Genomic DNA, 18116 nt, shown 5'->3' with positions numbered 1-18116 from the left:
TTAAAATAACACTGCTATTGAGATTAGCAGCTATTTGGAGATTTGTAATTGTGTTAATATAATTATTCAATACTTATATACAGAGGTCCAAGGTAGTAATGTTGGTTATCTTTCTTGTTATTTCTATATACTACATTTTAATGTGTTAACTCTAAAAACAAAAGAATGAATATTTATGATTTGGGGAGGAAAACTTGGAATTGAATTTGACAGCTAATATAAATAGCTGCACAAAAAGTGTTCAAGCAGATTTAACACAAAAATTATGATAGTATTAGATGAAATGAGGTCAAAAGAAGTTGGTTTTTTCAGAAAGATAAAAGTGGTCCAGGAAAAGAGAACCATATGTGACAGAAGGAGAAATCACATAAAGGACAAAAAAGAATGAAAATCTTAACTAGCAATTAAGGTATTAGGGGTTGGGAGAATGATATCTAACTTTGTTTTTGGAATTTCAGGGGCTGCTTGGATGGGGTTATTACTTGATAATGCTTCCATTCCGGTTTACCTATTATACAATACTTGATATATTTAGGTACGTACCTTTGTATCCACGTGTTTAGTAGCAACAGGGCAGACTTTGGAACAGAAACAGATCAGAATAAGGTTTATGCTCTTATCAAATTTTACTTGCTAGTTTATCATCATATTGAATACCTTTCCTGAAGTATTTCATATATCATGAAAATATTTTCAGTTTTTCGAACATAACAACAGATGTTACCATTTTCACAAACGAGTCTGCCTATATTTATTGTATCCTCCCTACCCCACCGTGTTTTCCCCCTACATTCCCCAGTTAGTCTTCTCACCCTTTCTGTTCCAACCTTTGCTACCTTTTCTAGCTTCACACTCCTTGTTAACTTTCACCCTAAACCATCTTACAACTCCTAATTCCAACAGATTGACTTGCTCTGAAATGACCCATTTTCCCCCAGATTCCTCCTGTAACAGTTCCACTGTTTTAGACACCCCTTCTGTACATTTCCCTCTGTCTTGGCAACCCATAGGTTGCTGGCACTCTAACCCTTCCACGTGTGTGTACACCCTTCCTTCACACCTTCACTTTTCTTCTCACTTCCTCCTTTTACTGTTTGGAGAGCTCAGCACAGGAAGCTACAGAAAGACCGGGAAATGTCAGGAGACCCAAGGTGCACATCAGACTTGAGTGTCCGACCTGGAACTCAGTAATAAATGAATCCACACCTAATCTTTATGGAGAACTAGAATGTTTATGGGCATCCAGGCCAACAAATGTAGCCTTGTATGCATACAGCGCAACCTGTTACCTGCCTCTGAATACAGGCTAATCTTTGCCTTACTCTGGGGAACAGAGCCTGAAGGTATGGACCAAGCAGCTTCAGAGGTGCATGTAAAAATCTTTAAAATCATAATGAAGATGGAGTTGATATCTGTGTTGTTTTGGTTTTTTTAAGCTAATTGTCCTAAATTGTGTTGGCCATTGGAATATATTGTGATGAGAAAGAACAACAACAAAAAATAATTAAAACCTTTATCCATTCATTCATAAAATTTGAAAACTTGGAGTAATAAGATAATCCTAAAATACTTGACTTCAGAGAAAGTTATCAAAACATTAATCTTAAGGATTTCTAATCACTCCTCCAGATACACAGCTTCTTTCTTTTGTTTTTAATTTGCTCTGGAATGTTTCTGTCAATGAGTTAGATTTGATTATTCAGGAGAAGTTCCGAGCGACATTGTGTGTATATGGGGAATTTGTTAAGGGGATAAAGAACTGGCTTAGTATTTGGTAAGGAGAGTATCACAGTGTAGTTAGCTTTTCTATGCTGAAATTTCTTCAGGTATATGAATATTGTTCGCTTACTTGGGAAAAAATATGCATGGCATGTGTTACTAATTTTAATGCAACTGTATCATCCAAGCAACTTGTTTAATGTTACATAGCACCTTGACTTATCAAGCCCCTGCTCCTTTGCCTTTTATGGAAACCCAAAAGATAAATAAATGGTACTATAAAATGTGATAAGATGGCCAAACAGATGTACCATTTTTAAACTTAAGTAACTGCCAAGTCTCCAACTCTGCCAAGTGTTGTCTAGATCCATTTTATAACTTCCTCAATGGATGCTGTCAACCATAAATCACTGAGCAGAATTTACTTGCCCCATTGACAAGCAAGTAAATCATGACTGCAAGTTTGAATTTGAAGTTCTTGTCCATAATCTGAATTTTTGGGGAATGTGGATTCATAATTCAAAATTCCAGGAGAACAGAAAGGAAAGGGAGAGGCAAGTAGAACAACCAGAAAGAGACAGCTCTGTTCTAGAACAGCACTGTCTAATAGAACTTCCTGTGATGATGGAAATTTTGTGTATCTTCACTGTCTAGTGTGGAAGCCATTAGCCACATGTATCTACTGAGCACTGGAAATATGGCTGTTGTGAGTGATGAACTAAATTTTTTGATTGTATTGAATTAATTTTCTTGGTAATTTAGATAGTCATATGTGGCTCTTGGCTGCTGTTTTAGACAGTGTCATTACAAGAGTCTGAGGGCACAGACTGACTCGTGACCTTTGTGGATGTTGTGTCTTCCTTTCCCAGTTCTTTTAGCCCTAAATTGTTCTGCAAAAAGCACTTAAGATTTGTTTATGCAGTGTTGAAATTTATAATCCTAGTAGTTTGCATTCTTCTTAAACAGGCAGTGGCACACTTGCTGCTCTGTGGCTTTTGAGCCAGACTGTATTCTCAGGTTTGATGGTCCACTCACAGGTGTTCTACCTCCCCTTGCTGCCATGCCTGTGGCTCTGCAATAGGAATCTTTACAAACTGGCCCACTCCGTATGCACTACAGTAAGCCGATTCATGTGATATTTATTCCTTCCTCCCCAGGTTTGCTCTTCGTTTTATACGGCCTGACCCTCGCAGCCGGGTCACTGATCCCGTTGGGGACATTGTTTCATTTATGCACTCTTTTGAAGAGAAATATGGGAGGGCACACCCTGTCTTCTACCTGGGAACGTACAGCCAGGTCAGTGCCACAAACCATATAGATGCCAATTTATTGATACGGTTCTATCCTCAAAGGAAAGCATAGGCCAGCACTGATCATGTCATTCTTTTATTCAAAAACTTTAAATGACTTTTTATAGCTTATACACACACATACAAAACAAGCCCTTTAGCTGGGCCCTCTTTGATCTAATGCCAACCTCCTTTTGAGGTCTTTCCTGCATAACTTGTTTCCCTGTACAATCACAATTACAGGTTCCAGCTAAACAATCCCCTCAACACACTCTGTAACGTCCCACCTTTGTGCCTTTGCTTTTAGTTTACTGTTTCCTCTATCTGGAATGCCTTGCTCACATTTTTGTTAACTGGAATCTTGCCCATCCTTCACCAGCTCGTGTCTCTCCCCTCTTGTACCTTTCCTGATTGCTGCACTCTACCCTGCCTACTTATAGACTAAAATAGTCTTTTGTATTTTCATAGTGGTTTTTTTTTTTAATGTTATAGCAATTTCACAATCTTCCTTATTTTATAGTTGTTTGTGTTCATGTCTTGTCTCCTATACAGACTATAAGCTCCTTGTAGGCAAAGCCTAAGTCTTCTTGGATCCCTCACAGAACTGAATAAGGGCATAGACCATAGACTCAAAGCGGCATATCTCATTTAACCCAAGCAACACACACTTTTGACTGTTGTTATCTCTCAGGGGATGAAAATTAGTAGGCGTTCTATAGGTATTGGGCATACCCCTACTTTACCAGAAAAAAATTTAGAAGTAGCACTGTGGGCATGTGCCTAAGGGTGGTTCTATTCTGCAGCCTCCAGGATTCCTGAATCTATCTAGAAAAGGAGAAAAATGCTGACTCTTGCTTCCTGTGTGATTCTCCCACATCTGTTTTTTCTCACTGGCTGCTCCCACCCCACTCAGTAAGCCTTAAGCACCTACTATAATGCCACGTGTTGTGCTCTATGGGTCCTTTCATACACCCTCTTTGCTGTGATCCTGAGGGTAGACCACTACTGGTCATTCAGGAAATCTTCATTGAATTGTAATGTGCCCAGGATTCTACAAATGCAAAAGGTCACACAGGAATCTTGGACACTTGCCTTGTTTTTGAAGATCTTTTAAAACTCATGCTCTTTAAAGTGCCCTTGGGTCCCTCATTTTCTCATCCCTGTTTGGCATGTGGCCAGGGATCAGGCTTATCTTCACAGTATTTATTATGCTGTAACTATAAAATGGCAAAATTCTCATCTCGTATTTCAGGTCAGATTCTCCTGTTTTTATCTTCCTTTAGACTGTGGGAACAGCTGACTTTTCTGTGATTGCATGGGGATTTATCTGTCAGCCTGCTTATTCTCAGTTGCCTAATACAATTTAAATCCTAACAACACTAAAAACTTTTTCATTGAAGCTTATTAGCATATGGACTTTCTATTGGGAGAGGAATGCCAGGGGTGTGAAGATAGAAGCCCAGGAGTTTTCTGGTTTTCTTGCTTACCTTCTTTCCGTATTTTTTCTTTTGTTCCTAAATACATAGCTGTATCCATTAGGACCCTTATCCTAGTTAAAAGTTTGCGGCACAGTCATCATCATAATTAGTGATCTTCTGTTTCTCACAGGCACTTAATGATGCCAAACGGGAGCTTCGCTTTCTTTTGGTTTATCTTCATGGAGATGATCACCAGGACTCTGATGAATTCTGTCGGTGAGTGGATTGTTTTTTTTTCCTCCCTCTTTTCTGATCTTATCTGCTGATAGTTGTGGTAAGCAAGTTCCTCTCATGTCATCTTCATCCCTTTCCACAGCAACACACTCTGTTCACCTGAAGTTATTTCACTAATAAACACTAGGATGCTCTTCTGGGCATGCTCCACAAACAAACCTGAGGGATACAGAGGTAAGTTGTGGTTTTTTTTCTTCATTGAAATTGTAAGAATATCTTTCAGATAATCTGGACGGACATGCCATTTATCGCATGACTATTCTGTGGCCAACCAATCCTCTCAGCAGTCATAAGAGATGAAGGTTGTATTACCTCCACTGTATAGTTTAGGTGTTTAAGCTGCTGGCCCAGGATCATACAGTTAGTAAGTTTTGGAGCACGCTCAGGTCTGTCAGCCTCTAGCCCACCTATTACAGTTAACCATTGCCAGAACCTGTTTTATTTTTTAAAATACCCAGTCCTGGCCAGCAACTTGCCTTTAATCTTGGTGGGCTTTTTACCAAAGAGTTTATTCTTGTCATTAGCAATTTTACCAGAGCTTCTTACACAGTGAGCTAGTTGTTTGAATACGTTGAGTGCCCATAGGGATTCAGAAAGCTCAGATCTTTACTGGCTGTAACTAACTCTTAACTGGAGGTAAAATTTTTAGAAGTCAGTGTAAGATATACCAGCTTCCCTGGTAGCTCAGTCGATAAAGAATATGCCTGAAGTGCAGGAGACCCAGGTTTGATCCCTGGTTTGGGAAGATGCCCTGGATAAGGAAATGGCAACCTACTCCAGTATATTTGCCTGGTGAATCCCATGGACAGAGGAGCTTGGCAGGCTACAGTCCATGACGTCATAAGAGTTGGTCACAACTTAGCAACTAAACCACCATAAGATACAAAGGCATCTAGTGAAGGAAAGGAGAAGGCAATGGCAAGCCACTCCAGTCCTCTTGCCTGGAAAACCCCATGGATGGAGGAGCCTGCTGGCTGCAGTCCGTGGGGTCGCTGGGGGTCGGACACGACTGAGTGACTTCACTTTCACACATTGGAGAAGGAAATGGCAACCCACTTCTTGCCTGGAGAATCCCAGGGAAGGGGGAGCCTGGTGGGCTTCTGTCTGTGGGGTCACACAGAGTCGGACACGACTGAAGTGACTTAGCAGCAGCAGCAGCAGTGAAGTAAAACATAGTTTACTTTACAGCTACTTCTGTTCAGCAGCTTTTGAGGATACAGGTTCTGTGCTAAATCCTGAGAATCAAAGATGCAGTAGATGGTTTGTCTGCATCGTGGAATCCGATTTGTTGTTCCTTATTGGTTTTTAAACAGCTTATAAGGCCCTGCGTATTTGCCATTCTAATATGGCTTTGGAGATGAGCGGTGATAGAAGGAGACCAAGGATATTTTTTATAGAAGCTTAAAATCTCTTCTTTCAAATCATAAGGTAAAACTGTTATGGTAAAATCTTGGTTATTTGGAGGCCCAGCTTTCTAAGCTTATTCAGAATAGAAAAGCTAGCCCTTTTTTATTGGGCAGCATGTATAGGACATAGGAAAAGGGGATAAGGAAGGGATTGGATAAAAGGAACAAAAGATAGGAAGATGACGGTTGAGATCATTACCAGTAACCGAAAACTGGAGAGTTGCAGCCTTGGCCTCTTTAGGCTTGACCCCAACCAACACAAAGGAAGATTATTATAATAAGCAATAGCCAGAGTCCTTGTATATGCTTTTTGCTCTGTCAAATAGACATTGTCCTTGAACTTTGCAGCCTGCTCTAGCATCATCATGACAACCACACCCCACCAGAAAAGCCTATCCTACTCTAATCAGACTAATTGGACATAGGGACACGAATATATAACAACAACAACAAAAAGATTGAGAAACTAGGAGAGGAAAAAAGGTAGGCAGGGAATAAATGACACCTCCGTTGTTTCCCAATTGAGACTAAAGCAGTTATCTCTTGCTTGTGTGTGAACTCTAGGAATTAATCTGTTTCATCCCTAAGTCCTGCCCTTGATTTTTTGGATCTTCTTTCTGTCAGTCTCGCAGGCTTTAAGAGAAAACACCTATCCATTCCTAGCCATGATTATGTTGAAGGATCGGAGGATGACTGTGGTAGGACGTCTAGAAGGCCTCATTCAGCCTGATGACCTCATAAACCAGCTGACATTTATCATGGATGCAAATCAGACTTACCTGGTGTCTGAACGCCTAGAGAGGTACAGGGGAGTTCCTCTCTGGAACTGAGAGACAAGCTGCAGACGTGGGTGCCTTACCTGGGGCTTCACAAATCCTGACTTCTTCTCTGTGTTAGCCAACTTCAAAAGCCTTGTCCATTTAATGTTAAAATATTCATATATTGATACTTTGACCTAAATAACTCCATCAGGTCATTTGTCCTTGGAGATGTCATTCAAAATAAAGATAAGACTCTGTGCTCAGGATTATAAATTGTGTCATTTAAAATAGCTGAGCATGATATAAAGAACTTAAATATAAAAACTGAGGAATGGTTATAACACCCCCCCCATCGTGTAAATAATATACAGGAATTAATGTAGAAAATTCAGGAAACACAGACAAACACAAAGAAGAAATTTTAAATAATTCATAATCCTACCACCACTTTAACAATTCTGGGATATTTTCTTTTAATTTTATAGACACAGACACACAGCACTCTGCATACATACCCAATTTTTCAGAGAGAAAAAGAAACATCCCAAAATGTTTGTGTTTTCTTTTTGATTAGTAGAACTCTGAATAAGGTGTTTCTATATTTTTCAAATCTGCTAAAATATGTGTGTGGTTTTTTGTTTTTATGAAAGCAACATATACAAAAATGCAGTTACCCAAGAAGGTATTTACCTATAAAATATTATATTGATGATCATTTGATGGCAGTAATACTGAGCTACTTCTGTTAGGATTGGGGGGAAAGGATAGTTTTACATGAAAAATTGAAAAGAGATGGAAAAGCTCACCATTTCTTTTTCTGCCAAATTAAATTAAGACAAGAGACAGTGCATTTAGATTCTGCATGCTTTCTTTGTACACTATCATGGTAGTGTGAAATAGTCATCTGCCAAGATTGTCAGCCTTTTTAACCCCCTAAAAAATTTCAGTATAAGGAAACACAGGGCTTTGTGAGGTTTATCTTTTCCTTTTGCGCTTTTGATCTGTCCACAGGGAAGAACGAAACCAGACCCAGGTGCTGAGACAACAACAGGATGAGGCCTACCTGGCCTCTCTCAGAGCTGACCAGGAAAAGGAGAGAAAGAAGCGAGAGGAGCGAGAGCGGAAGAGGCGGAAGGAGGAAGAGGTGCAACAGCAGAAGCTGGCAGAGGAGAGGCGGCGGCGGGTGAGGAACCTGTCTCTGCTTAAGTGCGAAAGGAAAAAACTAGATGATAGGATTGTGAATGATTTAAATTCTCCGTGCCGTTTTAATATTTCCTACATTTTTCGCAAAAAGTATTTTTTAAAAAGTTATCTAAGAGTAAGTACAAAGGTCATGTAAAACAGCTCTGTACCATGAAAAGGAAGCATAAACAGATAGTAAACAGTTCAATATGCTAAATCACAGTAGTAGTGTTTAAACATTCAAGTACCAGTGTTAGCTCATCTGACATTTAATTCATGATTTTGTTTCATCATTGCATATTGCTGCTTGATTATAGCCAGTGTCTTTTAGTCCTTCCCTTTTTTCTAACAGTTGCATACCTTAACATAGTCAATAAATAATACATGTGATGCAGTGGTGTGTAATCAAATAAATATAATTTGAAGTAAGGTGTTTCTGACTCTTGCCAAGAAGTTTTTACCTGATACTGCCCAGTAAACCTTCATGATATGATTGTATTTCTTGTTTCCTTGTTCCCTATTTGGAACCATAGTCTCACCTTTGCTTTGTGTCTCTACAGAATTTACAAGAAGAGAAGGAAAGGAAGTTGGAGTGTCTGCCCCCGGAGCCTTCCCCTGATGACCCTGAAAGTGTCAAAATCATTTTCAAATTACCCAATGATTCTCGAGTAGAGAGACGATTCCACTTTTCACAGTCTCTAACAGTAAGGACTGCCTCAGTTGTGTGAAGTGTTAATGTCTGGGCTATAGATCTGAAAGCTTTTAAGGACTCAAGAATGTTGTTGGTTTATCTGCTGCTGTAATGAACAGAAGGGGAAGCGGGTGGAACAGAGAGTGAAGAGGGCACTGAATTATTGTAGGTTTCTTTAGGTCTAGCTGCCAACACAGAGCAGTTATTGAGATTTCATTATGTCATGTTTGAGCTCTGTCAAGAAGAAAAGATACCTTACCAAGAAGTTCCATAGAAGACTCGGGTGTTAGAGGTGGGAGGCTCTCCTTTGCTGCTCGGCTTTCATTGGCTTCCGAATCCCATCAGCACCCTCTGCTGTGTAGAAAAGGCTCTCTATCCCCATGGCCCTAGAAGGACTGGAATTACACAACTGGATATAAGTGTATGTGCAGCTTTCATGCAGTTGTCACTCTTTCTTTCTTCTCAGGCTAACCCATAAGCCCCACGTAGTAGGGCTACATTGTATAACTGGTGTCCATAGGTAAATAGTATTTGTCATTCCATGGAGTGAGTCTTACAGAATGAGGAGCAAATTCTCATTGTTCTGTTGTTAATAGATGTCTCTCCTTGGTCAGTTTACTTAATCTCTATGCCTCAGTTCTTCGTCTGTAAAATGAGTATAATGGTCACTCTGTAATAGGATAATTAGGATTAAGTTCGTATGTAAAGTACTCAGCATTGTGCCTGGCTCATAGTAAACATTCAAATGCTGTTTTTGATATTTGTTATCAGAAGGAATTATATTTAGTGTTGGTATGTTGCCTTTATGTTTATATTGTGTTGGCATGTTGCCTTTCCAAATTTACAACCATATTAGATTCTGCCATTTCCCTGATTACTTGAAATAATCAGGAGTATACTGCATAATTGGACTTCTGTGGAGGCTCAATGGTAAAGAATCCACCTGCCATTGCAGGTGACTTGGGTTCAATCTCTAGGTCGGAAAGATCCCTTGGAGCAGGAAATGGCAACACACCCCAGTATTTCTTGGGGAATCCCATGGACAGAGGAGCCTGACAGGCTATAGTCCGTGGGGTCGAAAAAGAGTCGGACATCACTTAGTGACTAAACAACAACAAACCTCACAATAGAAATGTGGCTGCTCTGTGGTTAGGTGAGGCTGGGTGGCACATTGATTACTTCTTCCTGTTTAATTGGAGAACATTGAGCAAGTTACAGAATCTTACAGGGCCTCAGATATATCGCAAATGTAAAATGGAAATATGACTTGCCCTCTGATAACATTAAGCTGAAGGTATTTTAGACCCTGTGCTGGGTACCCTGTGAGTTATGCAGGTGAGTGAAGTGTGGTTCTGAAATTCACAGAGTTTACTGACTACCAAGAATGTTAAGATGATTCAGAGAGCTAATTCACACTAAAACATTGTGAGGCATCCTGGTGAAATAAATAGCTTCTCCATTTTATTTATCTCTCGTTTATACAATGATTTATATGGAGGAAGGTGCTCTTCATCCCTCACTTTGGATGTTTTATTTGGAAATAACATGAATGAGCCTCACACAGGACCTACTATGTTGTAGATGGTTACTGTGTGTTCATTCCCTTCCCTTGATGTGTCTCCTAACTGCTGTTTTGTGTGTAGGTTTTAGCTTGCAACCATCTTGACTAACAGTTTCCCTGTAGTATGCCCAAGCTCTTCTGGAGCTTTTACTCCCCAAACTCTCATTACATAAATGAAAAGCCTAACCAAAATTTCCTCTCCTCAGAGTTTTAGAGGAAAATCTATTAGAATTGTGGAATAGAATAGACTTTTAGTCAAAGGGTAACCAACCCATTTGTTAATAAATATTTAATTCTTGTAAGCCTTTAAAAAGGTTTGCACTAAAAGTTATTTTAAAAAATAAAAACTAAGATGGAGAAATGAGGACAGGGCTGCGATAGGAAAGAAGTGTGACAAGAGGCATAGTGGCACTGTTGGCTTTTCATTTAACATTCATAGTGTTAATAGCATGTAGCTGAAGAATGAGTTACAGTTTTTTAGTGCTCTTACAGACTGTGATCTTCCTGTGAGTTCTACCCTTTATACATACTCTGAATGAGTGAATGTTACATGAAATGCACTGTTTGTGCATGCTCTTGACAGTGATTAAATGCTAGGATTTAAAAAAAGGATAAAATGTACAAAAATCTCCAGCTTCCATGAGTGGGCAGAAAAGTGGCACCTGACCTTCTCCTAAATAAATGCATATAAGAGAAAATCCAAATTAAACTCAGCCCAGAACTCATTTTTCTATCCATTACGAACCAAAAGGGACTTCTAGAGTGACTTTATGTGTTTCTTGATGGTATTAGGGCATTGCCAGTGATAAAGAATGCCCTGAAAATTATTGAGATTGATGGACCAAAATATGAGAAGTTTGTAAAATCATGAATGGATTAGGTAAGAGGTAAATGAACTTACTCTTTAAATGGATTTGTAGCTATAGCCCCTTAAAAATTCTAAAGAGGTAAGTTTAAGTTAAGACAAACGCAGGAAGGACTGCCTCACCAAAAGGGAATACACTTATATGAGAGGTAGAATAAAAAGGAAAGAGAAATAGATTCCCTCAGAAAAGTAAGGGTAACTTGAATAGTGTGTTCCTGATCCTTGTGAGGGAACTGAATGCAGTGTCCTCCATAGCACATTCCTTAGAGTCTTGTTAGAAATGGAATATGTGGAACTTCCCTGGTCTTCCAGTGCATGGGACAAAAGTTTTATCCCTGGTCTCAGAAGATCCCACACGCCAAGGAGCAACTGAGCCCACACGCACTGCAGTGAAAGTTCCTGTGTCCTACAGTGAAGATCCTGCATGCCACCCCTAAGACTTGACACCACCAAATAAATACTTGTTTAAAAAACAAGAAAAGGGTACTTACCCGGTGGTCCAGTGGTTAAGACATCATGCTCCCAACACAGGGGGCCTCGGTTCCATCCCTGATCCGGGAACTAGATGCTGCAACTGAAAGTTTGCATGCCTCAACTAAGAGTTCACGTTCCACAGCTAAGGATTCCACATTCCACAACTGAGATCCAGTGCAGCCAAATATTTTTTTAAAAGAAATGGAATATGAGATGAGGAGGACCATAGATCAGCCAGGGTGTGTGTTCTTAATGGGTGGAGTTAAGAGAGAGGGGAAAATAAGAATTTACTTGTATCTTGTCAGAACCAGACTAGAGTTAAGAGGGCTTTCTCAGAGGAGAGGTCCACATGGAAGGTGCTGGTCCCGATCTCAATCAAGTTAAGGAGGTATCCACTTACTGGGACACCCATTGCAGAGAAGTCAGAGCCCAGGTGGCCAGGGAATGAAGTAGATATTAAAGCCAGAACCAGGTAAGGAGGGTGTGCGTTTGGAAAGAGGAATCAACTCTTAGCATTCAGCATATATAGAGGGAAATAAAGATACAGATGTATATATGTATGTACACATTGCCTAGCTTTCTCCACAGAGAGTGCCTAGGAACATCAGCACCCCAGTAGCAGTGAACATACTTTTAGTACCTGGATCATGGTTTTTATTTTCTTATTTTTTTCTTTCTTTGGCTACATCATGCAGCACGTAAGGTCTTAGGTCCCTGAGCAGGGATTGAACCTGTGCTTCTTGCAATGGAAACTTGGAATCCTAACCACTGGTCCACCAAGAAATTCCCTAGGTTATGGTTTTTAAATGCCATTGTCCATTAGGAAGAACCAGGGAATGTCCCTGGTGGTCTCGAGGTAAAGAATCCACCTGCCAATGCAGGGGACATGAGTTCAATCCCTGGTCCAGGAAGATACCACATGCTGCAGAGCAACTAAGGCTGTGTGTTGTGCCATAACTACTGAGCCTGAGTGCTGCAGCTGCCAGAGCCCAGGGGCCTAGAGCCTGTGCTCCACAACAAGACAAGCCACCTCAGTGAGAAGCCTATGCACTCCAAGGAAGAGTAGCCTCCATTAGCCACAACAGGGAAATCCTGCATGCAGCAATGAAGACCCAGTGCAACCAAAAATTTTAAAAAAAATTTTAAAGAATAATCAGGGCTCCTTGGAGAAATGGCTGATTGCAGGGCTGGGATGGAACATACAAGATTCGCCTTATACACCTTGTGCCACAAAGCAAGGAATTATTCAGAGAACATTGGAGACATGTCAGACATACACAGAAGCCAGCTTCATTGGGCTTCTCAGACTCCATCAGAAACAGTTTGAACATTATAACCTATTGAATAAAATAGGAAAGCATGGCTCTATGTTAAATTGAAGAAAGTTTGAGGAGCAGAATGTTTCTGGAGTTTCAAAGTACTCCCCCACGAAATATTCCTTAGTTACAATGGAGAAAAGACTAAGAGTGAAGAGGCCTGGCAGGTCCCACCTTAATCAGGTGATCATAGTGGACATCATAGGTAACAGAGCAAATTGAAATTATACGCCACCTGAATAGGATGCTTTGTGTAGATCACATCATCATTTCTGTAATACTCCTTCCAAAGATGCGTAACTGGAATTAATTGTGAATAAACTTCAGATAAACAAATTGAGAGACAGAGGTAGTAAAGGTTACTACCTTTAGTAGGTCAGGGTTATGAAAGTTAAGGAAATCTTGAAAATTTGTTCCAGACTAAAGGAACAGACTTAGGAGATGTGACAGCTACTAAATGCAACACACAATTCTAAACTGGATGCTTTTGCTCTAAAAGGCAACTGCCAGTACTTGAATGGGGCCTGAATGAAAATTTAATGTACATTTTTATAGTAATATATCAGTTATGTTTTCTGATTTTGCAGGTTTTGTATTATTGCCCTGTTTGTAACATATACACAAGTATACTGGGATAATGGGACATTTCAGTTGGTAGCTCACTTTCAGTGGGTTCAAATAAAAAATTCTGTACCTATGCTTCCAACTTTTCTGTAACTCTTGACTATTTCTAAGTAAAAAATGTTTAGGGCTTCCCTGGTGGCTCAGTGGTAAAGAACCCACCTGCCAGTTGAAGAAATGTGGGTTCAATCCCTGGGTCAGAAAGACCCCTGGAGAAAGGAAATGGCAACCCACTCCAGTATTCTTGTCTGGAAAATACCATGCACAGAGGAGCCTGGCGGGTGACAGTCCATGGGGTCGCAAAGACTAGGACTTAGCAACTCAACAACAGCAAGGTTTGTTGTTTATATCAGACTAGTTTTCAAAGAAATAGATGTATCAATTCATAGCAGGACTGGGTAACAAATCTCTTAAAAGAGCTTCCCTGCATGTTTGCTCTGTGAAATGGATGGATTTTGGAAATGAAATTTCAGTGTAATGTGGTAATTTTGTATCTCCAAGTCATCCTGGAGAGAGCTGGGTTGTATTTGATTTCATAGTGTGTGTGTGTGTGTTTTCTCACTGCCCTTTTTCTCTGTGACCTCTGTAGGTAATCCACGACTTCTTATTCTCCTTAAAAGAAAGCCCCGAAAAGTTTCAGATTGAAGCCAATTTTCCCCGAAGGGTGCTGCCCTGCCTCCCTTCAGAGGAGTGGCCCAACCCCCCAACGCTGCAGGAGGCCGGACTCAGCCACACAGAAGTTCTCTTTGTTCAGGACCTAACAGACGAATGACACTTTTTCTTCCTCTTCTCTCCCACCCCAATCCCCAAGAGAAATGGAAAAAAACAAAAACAAAAAAATAAGAGAGATTCATATTATTATTATTATAATACAATATTTTTTTTAAAGACTGCTGCATCCTAAGGAAGGATCAGAAACCATGCTGCCTGCAAGAGTCACCACCTGTGTGCGCACGTGAGGTTAGCAATGAACGTTCCTGCTGGCAAGCCCACCCTTCCCTACTGCCTCTGCACCATACACCTTCCAATGAAAGGAGACTCTTCACCTTGAACCCAGCCATTGTCCCAACTGGGGAAGGGGACATTCCCACTAGATCTCATGCATTCTTGCTTTTATGGAAAAGTGAAAACCTTCATCAAACAGCTTCTGTAGCATCTCCTGAGGACTCGCTTCTCCCACCTCCAGAGAAGAGTGGGAAGAGAAGGCACAGAGCAGAGAGATGTTCCTTCAACTTCCTACAATTTATGAATAATTTTAAATTTTTTTCTGTTGCTTTGTAATGACCAAAGGAATGAGGCTGACATAGGTGTATTTGTTTTCCTTAACATTATTTGATAAAGAGCCAGTTTTTAAACCCATGAATTCTTGCCCTGGGCTCCTTAGCCCACAAGAGTGTAATAAAGGTGCCCTGGGCTGGTTTGTGCTTATTTCTGCCATTGTCCCTCTCACGTTCCCAGAGAGGTTATTCTTTTTGGTCCAACTCTTGCTGTCCTTTCTTGCCACCTATGCACCCCACTTGGGGCAATGGGAGGAACTCCACATTTGTAGCCCTGCAAAGGTTGTGTATGTACCAATACACCCATATATGTGGTATGAACTCCATGTAGATTTACATATACATAAAACTGCAGCTTTACCTTGGAATATGGATCAGGTGGTCATTATGGGGTCTGAACCAAAGGATGGCAGTTCATTCCTGTTCTGACATGTGCATGCTCTTTCTGCCCAGCCCTGAGCCTTCCTGAATTGCCAGGCTTGGTGCCTTTCCAAAGGACTAACAGGGCCTGTGATGCAACCAACAGAACCATGTGAGAGGACCCTGCCTGTCTCCTTAGGAATGTGGTGGTAGTGGTGGTTTAAGGATTGAAAGAACCATAGGCCTGAAGGAAGCCAAGACAGAACTCAGCCTGTGTAAATTGTTGGAAGGCACATTTCAGTTTTTGATGTAGCCACCTGCTGTGGAGACAAGTTTTTATCCTCTCTCTCTGTTGCTGAAGTAGTAGGGGTTTTTAGCCTCTGGATGTCTTGTCTTTGGTTGAGTTTATGGTAGTGGGTACGTGGGTCAGGCTGTGTATTAGCATGAGCTGACAAGTATTCCAAAGTGTTCTGCGGTAGGCTGGTGTAGACTCAACACTGCAACCTAGTGAAGTTAACACAGTTCCCTAGCATGTGGTGAAGCCAGGGGCTCATACCAAGGTCAAGCACAGCTTGCTGGATTTGCAGTCTCCAGAGGTTTTCTCCTGCTGAGCTAAAACCTGAGGGCCATTTTTTTAGGGTGCACTGACAGGGCTGCTATTTGCTGCTGCCCTCTGGTTGGGGTAAACACCACGGGCCGGTGGGGAGCCCCATAGGGGTCACCTGAGGACCTTGAGAATTTTGCAGTGGCCTTGGCACAGGTGTCCACAGCACCATCTGCAGGAAAGTGTGATCCTGCTCCTGGCTTCTGTTATTCTTCCACTTTGTTTCCTGCTATCCCATGACCAGATGAGTGGGAAATTGCTGGCTGTTGTCATAAAACGTTATCTGAAGTGAATACCAGGATAAACCATGTTCTCCAGTCCACCTTATGTGAGAAGTCTGCTTCCTGCTGACAAGCACACAAAGAGGAGTTTTTGCAGTTAACTCAGAACCAACACCTGCCTAGAATTTGCATTTCCTTGGCAGGACCTTTGCCAGGCTGGGTGTTCCAAGTATCTTACCCACACCTCTGGGAAGTTGTACTTTTTTTTTGCTTAATAATTCAATCTGCATCTTATTCTACAATGTGCACTTTATGCCTCTTGCCTTTTGCTAACCTGTCCAGTGAAGGAGGTCCAATGCTAGAGTATTAAAGTCTATTTGTGTCAGTACAACTCTCAGGATGGCCTGTCAATTTGCTTTGTTTTGTTTTTGTCTTTTTTTTTTTTTAGCGCTGCTTTACTCAGAGCAGTTCCTGTCTTCTTGCTGATCTAGACCTGCCACTCATCCCACTCCTTTCCTCCATGAAAGATGCACATTTTGTCAATGCCGGTACAATCTGTATGTTACTCCCAAGGACCTCTGGGAACTTGATGGGACCTTCAAACAAGAAAACAGAGAAGCTGGTGATCCACGAGCATTTGCTCTTGTTTCCAAATGGCCTGATTATTTCAGCTGTTTTCAAATGCCAAGTCATCAGCTAAACAAAAACACTTGTTTCCAGTTTTGTTCTGCACTCCCAAGACTGAAGTTCTAGATTCGGCTGAATTTCCATAGGAAGTGACCAAGCAAAGATACCCAGTTGGAGTCAGTTGAATTTCTGCAGCCTCAGTTTTTTCTTCCATGCCTGCACAATTTCCTGCAGCAAATACTTTCTCCTTGCTTTCACTATAATGTTTGGATAAAAAATGGCCAATGGAGAATACTTCTTTAAAAAAGAAAAACAAACTATAAACAAGCTAAAAAGAACCTAGAATCTTCAACTGAACAGTCATTATGAAAATTGCAAATGGTGCCAAGGCCAAGGAAAAAGTTACGGAAAATGACTGTGGGAAGGAGTGATAACCCCCAGAACGCAAAGTCAGGGGAGTATTAATTTGGTGCTTGAACAAGGAGCTCCACTTTACAACTGTTTTTTTTTTTTAAGGACTTGTGAGAGGCGCAGCAACAAGAAATCCATCCACAAAGGATGCAGTGCCCCAACTTGTACTGCACCTGAATAAGTTACGTGATAATTTACTGAGGAAATCTAGTGTACTTTAAATTTTTTTCATAAAAGTTTACATTGTATTGTAGGTTAACATTAAATGTTTTATAACAAAATTTTCATACCATGTTGTGGGTCTTTCTGTCTGGGGGAGATGTGGTTCTATCTGAAGGCAAGGTTGGAAAACATCAGGGGAGGGAATATTGCCAAGAAGAGTCAAAAAGAAGCAGGGAGTTAAAATCGACCTATGATGTGTTCTGTGAAAATGGCAGCTCAGGCAGTGAATAGAAAGCTGGCGGATCTGTGTTCAGATTGTGGTCTGTCATTTGTCAGTCTTGTTAACCTCAGTGTCTCAGGTCCCATGAGCTTTAGTTTTATCCAAATGTAAATGAAGTTAATACCATCTGCCTCAGGATGGGCTTGCAGATGAAATCAAATAAATGGGGGGAGCTATATATATATATATATATATATGAAGCACCTGACACAGGTGTCATCGTTTGTTCCCCTTTCTCTGAGGAAGTGTATTTTGAAGATATATTTTCTGGCATTAATAATGATCAGTTTCTTAAGGAATGTTATTTCTCCTGCCTGCACAGACCCATGTTCTTGCAAATGAGTGGCTAGAGAAGAGTCACTACGGATCTAACAGATTCTTGACTTTTAGAATTACGCTCCTAGTCTATTTTTGCTCTTATTTTTATTTCTGAGGAAATTTAACCTCAGTTCTTCGCCTCTTTCCTACTATCTGTCCTGGGCAAAGAACTCATTTCTGTAAGTTTTTGCCACCTGCAGAGTCTGCCCTGTTGTTTACCCAAAGATATGTATATGTATTTTTTACCCATATCTTAAGT

General features: G+C 40.7%; 1 protein-coding gene across 3 annotated transcripts in view; it reads left to right on the top strand.

Moving 5' to 3' along the window:
* FAF2 (Fas associated factor family member 2) overlaps window positions 1-17382 on the top strand; it is a 71104-nt gene extending 53722 nt beyond the window's left edge. Inside the window, exons 4-12 of one of the 3 annotated variants that reach the window (XR_008686572.2) lie at window positions 459-535; window positions 2877-3015; window positions 4617-4702; window positions 4803-4894; window positions 6751-6928; window positions 7899-8070; window positions 8630-8773; window positions 14187-14557; window positions 16508-17382. Coding sequence is in view for 2 of the 3 variants with exons in the window: in XM_055431468.2 (XP_055287443.1) it covers window positions 459-535; window positions 2877-3015; window positions 4617-4702; window positions 4803-4894; window positions 6751-6928; window positions 7899-8070; window positions 8630-8773; window positions 14187-14369 (1071 nt within the window). In the remaining variant the exon portion in view is untranslated. Of the gene's footprint in view, window positions 1-458; window positions 536-2876; window positions 3016-4616; window positions 4703-4802; window positions 4895-6750; window positions 6929-7898; window positions 8071-8629; window positions 8774-14186 lie in introns of all 3 variants that reach the window. The other 2 variants (XM_055431468.2, XM_055431469.2) reach the window with 2 other exon arrangements.
* Window positions 17383-18116: the final 734 nt, after the last annotated feature.

The sequence above is a fragment of the Moschus berezovskii genome, chromosome 8, assembly GCF_049115385.1.
Source record: "Moschus berezovskii isolate FMDL1 chromosome 8, NW_MosBer_1.0, whole genome shotgun sequence".
Lineage (NCBI taxonomy): Eukaryota > Metazoa > Chordata > Mammalia > Artiodactyla > Moschidae > Moschus > Moschus berezovskii.
This window is presented reverse-complemented; position numbering and strand designations above follow the sequence as displayed.